This window comes from Pempheris klunzingeri, chromosome 3, assembly GCF_042242105.1.
Source record: "Pempheris klunzingeri isolate RE-2024b chromosome 3, fPemKlu1.hap1, whole genome shotgun sequence".
Lineage (NCBI taxonomy): Eukaryota > Metazoa > Chordata > Actinopteri > Acropomatiformes > Pempheridae > Pempheris > Pempheris klunzingeri.
The window spans coordinates 4,433,985-4,443,040 of NC_092014.1; the positions used below are offsets into that span (position 1 = coordinate 4,433,985).

Consider the following 9,056-nt stretch of genomic DNA (forward strand, 5'->3'; position numbering starts at 1 on the left):
ATATAATCCTATTGCACCCCTTTTTTTTTTTATTATAGTACTGACACCTGGGCTCCACTGATGAAGGATATTCATCTGTGACGTCTATGATGAAAATGATCAACAAAACAATCTCAAGATCCAATTCTCTGGTTTTTATTTTAGTCTGCTGCCATCATGTGGTCAAAATATTCCCTACAGCTCCACCTGTTGCACCACCTACTGAAGGCCTGTAGCACTGTGTCACGTTTCACTGGAATGAACGGTAGAGGGATTATTAAAGGCTTGGAAGTTGTTTGGAAATACAGTATTTTACCACAGCAGATATATTTGTCAGAGCTTCCACAATCAGTTAATGACACGTGAGTGAGCTGGGAATCTCCGATAGAAAAAGTAATGCTGTATCCTGTCACGTCTAAGTACAGGTGAACAGACAAACGGGTTGACGCTGTTTACGTTCACACAAACTACACGACAGCAGAAGCTCCACCCGGGACCAGTTCACCAAACCACGACTAAACCTCCTGTCACCTGCAGAAGAAATGTTGAATATGAAGTATTACCACATCAACAGCATCATAACGGTGATTCTACTTGATAGGTTTTAGGATTGTGCATTTCGCATTGCATCTGTTTTGGTTTGGTGAATAAGCAAGATTTGCCTCAACTTTTATTTTGTTAACGTAATAGTCAAGCATGAGTTTAACTTTGTCAGCCTTGGATGTTCCTAAGCTCCATATCGGCACAACTGCTGCTCTTCTCACTATTGGATGAATAACATGGAACAATAAGCATGTTAACCTTGTGTCAGCTAGCAGATTAGCTCATATTTCAACATGTAGCTAAATATAGAGGACTAATTCTGACAGAGTTCAGTCATTAACTTTAGACTTTGAATGAAAGTTATATGATTTGACCAGTGAGGGGAAAAAAAATCAAGATCTTAAGGTACAAACTTCTCTGGAGCCTTCAGGTTTGTTTGCAGTTGCTTTATTTATTGCCTCAGCTCTGGAAAAAAAAAAAAAAGATAGAGATAGTCTTTCTGTGTGCGCCTGTGTCTATTTCAGCGTGACGTCCTGTGACTGTGTGCAAGTGGACAGCAGCGGCAGAAAAAGTGTTTGGCAGCAGCTGCAGTCTGACTGCTTCCTGCGAGCTGACAGGAGGAGCTTGACACTTCTCTCTGTGAATTGTACGATCACCACTCTGCAGGGAGAACAGCACATACATGGTGAGTAACTCCGTGTTTGTGGGGCACAGACGGCAACAGATTGTCATTTTGAATTATGGTTTGTTGGCCTGCTGTTTTCTGAGCTGTCAATGCAGACTTTCCTCCTCCTGCACTGAAGGTACAGCATACTGGATCCAATTGCACTTTCCATGAAATGCACTGAGTCCAGATGAAGCTTGTGATAGCATATTGGTTTCACCTGTCAAGTCCATTTTGTTAATGTGCGTAAAAGAGAAAAAAGGAGAAAAGGCAGATGAAAACACTTTTTGTGTTGCTTTTGGACTGTATATATCTGATAATGCATTATTATGGATACGATGGAAATAACAAAAAGTATAGTCAACATACAAAATGAAACAATAGTCTTAAGTCTTTTCGATGTCCAGTGCACAGATAGAGCTGCTGTTACATTACAAGGTAAATAGAACTAGAAATGTACTAGTGGAGTAAAATGACATTTGGAAACCTGTGAATTTAACGTCTTTGTATGTTTTATTTTTTTTTTACTGTAGCTCTGTTACCATGGAGGCTACAGCTAAGTATGACTTTGAAGCCACAGCTCAGGATGAACTCAGCTTCAGAAAGGGAGAGCGACTGAAGGTAGACAAACATGGACACGCGTGATGCACAACACACTCAAACCCAAACACCTCAGTTTCTCCATAGTTCCTGCTCTGTGTTTCTCCCATACACCTCTCAAGCTATGAATAGACCTCATTATGAAAATATCCAGATAGTGCACTGTTGGCCTAGTGCTGGAGGCATTTGTATGTAAATCATTATTACCTAGATGACTGGACATTTGAGACCTTCATACAGCTGAACAACATTCATCACTGCTCTCTGCAGCACTTTGTAACAGTTTGTGCAACAGGTTAGGAGAATGTGCTACGACACTGCATCCTGCTGCTCAGATACAAGTTGATTTCCTATTTGCATTTGTCATTGCACTTAAATCTTTATGCCTTTTTGGCTTCTTGACAGGAGTGTAACAAAAAGTAAAAAAAAAAAAAAAATAGCAAAGACAGTGAGAGTGCAAACACATGTTGACAGATTGACCACACAACTACAATCATAGCAACAGTATTCAAGTGAAGAATGCAAACAGCTTCAGCTCGTCTCAACTGAGGATAAATCTGACAACCAGGGTGTCAACGTTCTCACCTCTGAATCACCATTTCACCTCCCTACCCAAGTGATGCTATTCTTCCTCTCAAGTTAAGTGTCAGGTTTATAGAGCTGATTATTCACCCTTAACCAGTTATTTAGGGCTTATTCAGGTATTATTCAAGTATTAAAACAATAACATCATAACATTTATTTGAGGTGGATGCTCTGAAAGCTCACTGTGCCTCACATTCAAATGTCTACAGCACTAAGTAATGCACAGAATACAGTCAGGAAATAGAGCTAAACACAACAGCAACAAAAAGAGAGCAGGATAAAATGCAAGAACAATCCTCTCAGCTTCGAAAAGACTTTTCACAGACACAGTTTGCACTGGTAGTTTGTTCCAATCCCAAAGTAACTAAATGCCCTCTGGTGTTGTCAACAAAAACAGAAAAAGACATCATAAAATCATTGATTATTATTAAGGCATATAACAAAACAACCATCTGTATAATGTGGCACAAGTCTGGTCTCATGCACCCAACAGCTTCATGTATTTCTGTTGTTGTTATGTGAGAAGAATGCCGTATAGTATGTTAATCTGCATGTAACTTCTTTTCAAGTTAATGTGTCTTATGTGATCATGTCCCACTGCGTCAGATTCTGCAGACCACCGGAAACTGGTTCAAAGCAGAACTCAATGGAGTTGACGGGCTTGTACCCAAAAACTTCATCAACTTTTATCTACCAAGGTAAAACTAAAGGACACAGACAATGTCTGTTTATAAAATTACACTGAATGGAGGCTGAGGTCATCTTCAGAAGAAAGGAAATGATTCACGAGAAACTATTTTTGTCTTGAAACAAAAAAAAACTTAATCCTGTTGTTTAAGGCTGAAACTCTAGATGAGGTGTTCATGAGACAGTGTACAAGTGTACAAGTGGAAAGGTAGACATCACATCACATCACATCCCAGTCCAGAATAAATGAATGGTCACTCAGCAGATACACAGAAGAGGCTTGGTATGCTTTGCACCCCTGAAACCTAATTTTCGGCCTCATCCGTGACTTCAGCTGGTACCAGGAGGCGTTTAGTCGCAGCGACGCCGAGGAGATGCTGATGTCACAGCCTGTGGGGGCCTTCATCATACGGGCCAGCCGAAATACATCCCCGGGTGACTTCTCCATCTCTGTCAGGTGCATTCAGTATCTGTTCTACGTGCATATTCTAATTCAGACTATATTTGCCTAACCATAGGCCTTTGTTAAATCATATTTACAGCAATAAAAGTTATGGACATTACATCGTTTGAGAAACATTTCTTGACCTCTTGCTGTTGTTTAACAACATGGAATGCTTTGCCACCTTTGTAAATGTGTAACAGGTAAAAGTGGCCTTTACAAGATCTTTATCTAGGCCGTATATGTTTTTGTTTTGTTTTGTTTTGTGTTTGAGGCCTGTTGCATTCTTCACCTGCCTCTCCCCGTCTGTCACAGAATGAGCCATAACTAGTTCTTCTACTTACACTTTCAGTTTTACGTATTTTGTAAATATAATTATCTGACCACACCACTTCCCCCAGCAGATGCACTTTGTTTCTGAGAAGCCTTCCTGCTCGCAGCTATGCGACAATGACCGTGGTGACATCATGGCCTCACAGTGCCTGAATTCCCCCACTCACTGATTATGACTGAAATGGTTCATGTAGATAAATCTGCAGCTTCCAAACTTCCTACAAAGCCTGCCGAGTTATTGACACTCACCCAGATGCAGATGGTTATGGTTAACATCAGGCTAACCTGTACAAATGTAATGCTTTGTTACACGGAAAACATTAACACTCTGTTTTTGACAAAGATACTTTAATATCTTATTGGATTTAATGACTTCCTCAACTGTTATGCTGTCTAGAAAATATGTGACACAAAAGTCATGGGTCCACTGCCATCTCTTGTGTAACACCAACAGCAACAACATTAGAAATAGCTGCTCAATCAGAAACATGTAAATCTCCAACGTCCAATTCAAATCATGGTAGGAGGAGGAACCCCACATAGGAAAATAAAGAGATGTGTAGAAGTCGCTGTTGAGATAAAAGTGAGTGAGAGAGATGGTAGTGTCTGTTTGTGTCTGTGATGGAGGGAGGGAGGGAGGCAGCCTGACAGAGAGCGCTCTTCTTCGTGTATCTCCGCTGGAGGGACAGTTTTAATAACAGCATGCAGCATGCAGCAGCAGCAGCAGCAGCCGTTCTCTCTTCTTTAGATCAACAGCAATCTGCACATTTCTTTTCCCCTGCTGGTTTCAGGATTGTCAGGATTTGAAAACTCTGAGCTCAGTCCCTTTCTGTTGAGCTAAGTTGTGCCTATGATTTGTTATATTTAAAACAGAGAAGTGAGATTAAAATGAATTATGTGTAAATCAACACACATTGATATTGTAGATTAGTGTAATTTTTTATTTTGAAATGCATTTTAATCATTTAGTCCTCTTTTGTGTGCAGCTTCATGTCTTGATTATCATATCTTTTTTTTTATTTCTATCAGAACGCCTTGATGTTGTCCATCAATTCCTCCTCCCTTTACATCCCATTCTTATTCTCTTCTGTCTGGCTCTGGTTGGACCGTGGACATATTATATAACAAGTGTTAAAAGGCCAAACAACCTAGATTATGTTTACGTTCTACTTCTAACTCAGGTTACAGACAGATGAAGGCTTTCTAAATCTTGTGCCGACACTTCACGACACGGGAAAAGGCATGCAACGACGCAGAAAAAGTATTCTCTGTGTTCTGTTCCACTGTAGACATGCAGCAGAGGTGGAGCACTTTAAGGTGATGCGGGACAGCAGAGGGCAGCATTACCTCTGGGCAGAAAAGTTCCCTTCTCTCAACCAGCTGGTGGAATATTACAAAAGCAACTCAATCTCCAAACAGAGTCAAGTATTCCTGCAAGAGACACAACAACAGGTAAGAAGCCTAACGTGAGTGATGGACTCCATATATGAGAAATGTACACTCATTGGATTGGACTATAAGGGATCCCAGTACAAACATCCACTGTGGTGTCAGAATGTGGTCATTGTAGTGACGAACAAGGAGCAGAAATAAAAACATGTTAGAATGGAATTTTTTTTTGTATCCCATCAGCAAAGAAGAGGCTCAGATAATCCACCACCCATACCTGCTCCTCTCCCCACTCCTCCACTCTCTGACTGCCCACCTACATCCAGACCCACACCTACACCTGCACCGCGACAGGTACTCAGCAGCAGCCCGCTGTGTGTGTCTGTGCTGTATGTCTGTTAGTTTCTGTGTGCTGTCTGTCTCAATGATTGTGTGTACATACTGTGTGCAAGTGTCTAATTTTGTATTGTCAAAAGGAATTGTGTAATTGTTTGAATCTCAGCTCCTAATGAAGTGTCCCTCTGCGAGACACGGCGGCCAAAATACAGTGTATGATCACTTTCACAACAATATAACGGACAATATGAACAGAAAATATTTGTCCATCTACAGCTTAAAAGATGCTGCAACAAAGAAAAAGATGCCATTCTTATTACTTCCAAATGATATTCTCCTATGGAGCTGTGTAGAACTCTCAGCTCACAAGAGATAACAAGATAGCAAGAGTTAAAACTTATTGCAGCTCTAATATCGTATGAAAATGCTTCTGGTGAACCTGTAAAGTTCAATGACACTAAATCAGGAATCTTTATTGTCATTATACAAAAGTACAACGAAATTGTATGTAATCCCCTTCAGAGAAGAAAGCAAACTTTACAGGGTTCACAGAAAGTTAGGGATATTCGACTTTCAGGTGAAATATATGGAAAATGTAAAAAGTGAATGCTACAGTGATATTATATCATGAAAGTAGGGCATTTAAGTAGAAGCATGCAATAGTAATTTCTTCATCTTAAACAATTTATTGAAAGAAACTCTACCAACAGTGGAGGGTAAACGTAAAATTGGGATGTGGCCAAAGGACGTCCACTCCTCTCCTTTCTGTGACTCTTCCAGTCTCTGTATCACTGTTCCAACCTCCTGATGACACTCTGTGACCCTCTAAGCTCAGTGAACACCTCCGTCTGAGGACTTCCTGTTTGAAGCCTCCAGTGTTGAGGTGCTGCTGATCAATAGTTAGGTGTCGTCTTGGTCTCATGATGTCAGAATGTGACATCTAACTGAACCAGGAAATGTATTGGTGATGGTTCATCCTGAAATTTCACCTGAAAGCCGAATATCCTCACTTTTTGTGAGTAGTGTAAATAGATAAATGAAAAGAAAAAGATTAAAAACTGATGGCACAAGGTAGAATATTGCACAGGTTAGTGAGAAGAGGCATGCCCTTCAGTGTTATCGGTGCTGTTTTTCAGTCTGTTTGTTTTGGCTTTTATTGTCCGGTACCACCTCCCTGAGGGGAACAGTTGGAGCAGATGATGCACCTGTACAGCTCCTGTACAGAGAGCAGATTACAGCCGATGATCTTCTGTGCTGTGTTGATGACCCTCCGGTGCGCTGCAGCCCACACTGGGATGCAGTACGTCAGTACACTTTCAACAGAGCATCTGTAGAAGGACACCAGCAGCTCCTCGGCTAGCGCGTTGTTTTTCAGGACCCTCGGGTAGTGGAGTCGCTGCTGTGACGTCTCGATCAGCGCGCTGGTGTTGGTTTTGCTGGTTAGGTCATCATCCAGGTGCAGGCCCAGAAACTTAGAGTCAGAGTCCCTCTCCACACGGTCCTCGTTGATGTATATGAGCTGAGGGTCAGATCTGTTTCTTCTGAAGTCCACTGTTACTTCCTTAGTTTTTGTGGTGTTGAGGACCAGATTGTTATTGCTGCACCATGGTGACAGTTTTTCCACCTCATCCCTGTATGCTGACTCACCCCCCCCCCCCATAGACTGAATCCATAGACTGAGTTTGTTGATCTGTCTGTGTCTAATCCTGCTCTGTCTGTGCCCAGCACAAAGCCTCCTCCGCGCTGCAGGTCAGAGCTCTGTACAGTTTCCACGCAGAGGATTCAGACGAGCTCGAATTCAACGCCGGCGATATCATTGAGGTCCTGGACTGCTCTGAAGAGGCCTGGTGGAAAGGCCAGCTGAGGGGCAAGACAGGCCTGTTCCCCTCCAACTACACCAAGCCCATCTGAGAGGAGAACGCAGACACACACATGTACTATTACAGGAACTCATGACTCATAACTTTACCCTAATTTTCAGCCAGTTACAGCTGGCAACTGGCAGCGAAATGCTCAGCGTGTTGTGACACAAAGCCTCAGCTGTCGAAGCTGCTGTGGAATAAAAATGAGGACTAACTTGTTGGTTTACACACACACACACACAACACACACTGTGCATGAGATTCCACTTTCTTATCATGGTTAATGCTGTTGGTGTCCTGTACAAGAGATATAATAGGACGACTGTTTGGCTGTCCTCAGTTTTCAGGATCAAAACAAGCTTCCACACAGCAGTCAATGTCAGCAGATGTTATTTATATATTTAAAGATTTGAAGATATCTGAAAACCTGCTGTCTGTTTTTACAGAACTCCTTCTGACAAAAAATTTGCATAGTTGTTCTGTAATTACCTGTTTCAGTCACCATATCGACTATAACGTTGATTTTTAAGATGTTATATTTTCAATAATAAACTGTTGTGATGAAGCTTTGACAACATCTGTCCTGTCCAGTGGTGGATTGTAACTAAGTACATTTACTCTTTTCTAAGTACTGCACTCAAATGCAATGTACTAATGTATTTCCACTTTAGGCTACTTAATACTGCTACTAACACTGTAATAGTAATACTGTTGCTAGTACTGCTACATTTCAGAGGGAAATATTTGCTCCAGTACACTTGTTTCTTTGCTCCTTGTTACTTTTCAGATTTACATTTTACATGTAAAACAACTGATCAGCTCTTTAAATATGATGCAGTGTTGTAGATTCAACTCCTCAACAGTATATTAAGTTGTATCTCCACCATGTTTAAGCAGCGGTAATAATGTTTTTATAATATGTGCCACTCTGCCTGATCAATACCTTTTACTTTTGATACTTCTAAGCAGCTACCATCAATATTTGGATAATAATAATGTATCAAATGACTGTGACTACAGAGAATTATCACCTGAATCTGCAGCGTTATAGGTTAGAGGCATCATAGTTTCAGCTCAGGCAAGGTTCACATTATATTATCGTAGTTTAGGGACCTTTGAAGTTCTATCTGATTGCTCAACCTCCATAAAACAAAAGTGGTGCTGGTTGCAAAGGTATGCAAGAGTTTTTGGAAACTAAAATCAAATGTGCATGTAAAAAATATGACACATTTAGAGTATGGTGTCATGACTGGTGCTAGTAAATGATGCAAATTGACGAGTCCAAAGTCAGTGTAGCCTTTTTAAATACAGAGGAGACATTCAGAAAAGGACACAGAGGTTGTAGAGGGGCTGTAAGCCTCTGTCAAACTGAAACTAGGCTTTTTATCTTGTTTGGCCTTCATATTAACTGGTTGTTGGCTTGGTTTATTACCTGGGCTGGTCTGATTTAGCAGCCAAGGAGGGAGGAAGAAACTCCTCCAGCCCTACAGCCCCTGTGATGCGTTCAAGGTCCGTCTGTAAATTGTTCATTCTGGTTGAAAAGTCTTAAACGTTATCATGTTTTTCAATGTTAAATTAAGCACAAGAGGTCTGTGGGTGGCAATGATGAGAATTTAACAAACAGAATACGTGAACA

At 41.0% G+C, this 9,056-nt stretch overlaps 1 protein-coding gene across 1 annotated transcript; it reads left to right on the forward strand.

Moving 5' to 3' along the window:
* The first annotated feature begins 1,729 nt into the window (after positions 1–1,729).
* grap2b (GRB2 related adaptor protein 2b) lies at positions 1,730–7,833 on the forward strand. The gene is made up of 6 exons (XM_070828058.1): positions 1,730–1,807; positions 2,978–3,069; positions 3,393–3,515; positions 5,123–5,285; positions 5,466–5,576; positions 7,284–7,833. The coding sequence occupies exons 1-6, from the start codon at positions 1,730–1,732 to the stop codon at positions 7,467–7,469; spliced, it is 753 nt and encodes a 250-aa protein (XP_070684159.1). The 3' UTR covers positions 7,470–7,833.
* Positions 7,834–9,056: the final 1,223 nt, after the last annotated feature.

Bases quoted from the DNA above. Each gene is read 5' to 3' on its own strand.
- grap2b (XM_070828058.1), top strand. From the start codon at position 1,730: ATGGAGGCTACAGCTAAGTATGACTTTGAAGCCACAGCTCAGGATGAA. The intron at 1,808-2,977 runs GTAGACAAACAT...CCACTGCGTCAG, and splicing joins GAAAGGGAGAGCGACTGAAG to ATTCTGCAGACCACCGGAAA. The intron at 3,516-5,122 runs GTGCATTCAGTA...GTTCCACTGTAG, and splicing joins GACTTCTCCATCTCTGTCAG to ACATGCAGCAGAGGTGGAGC.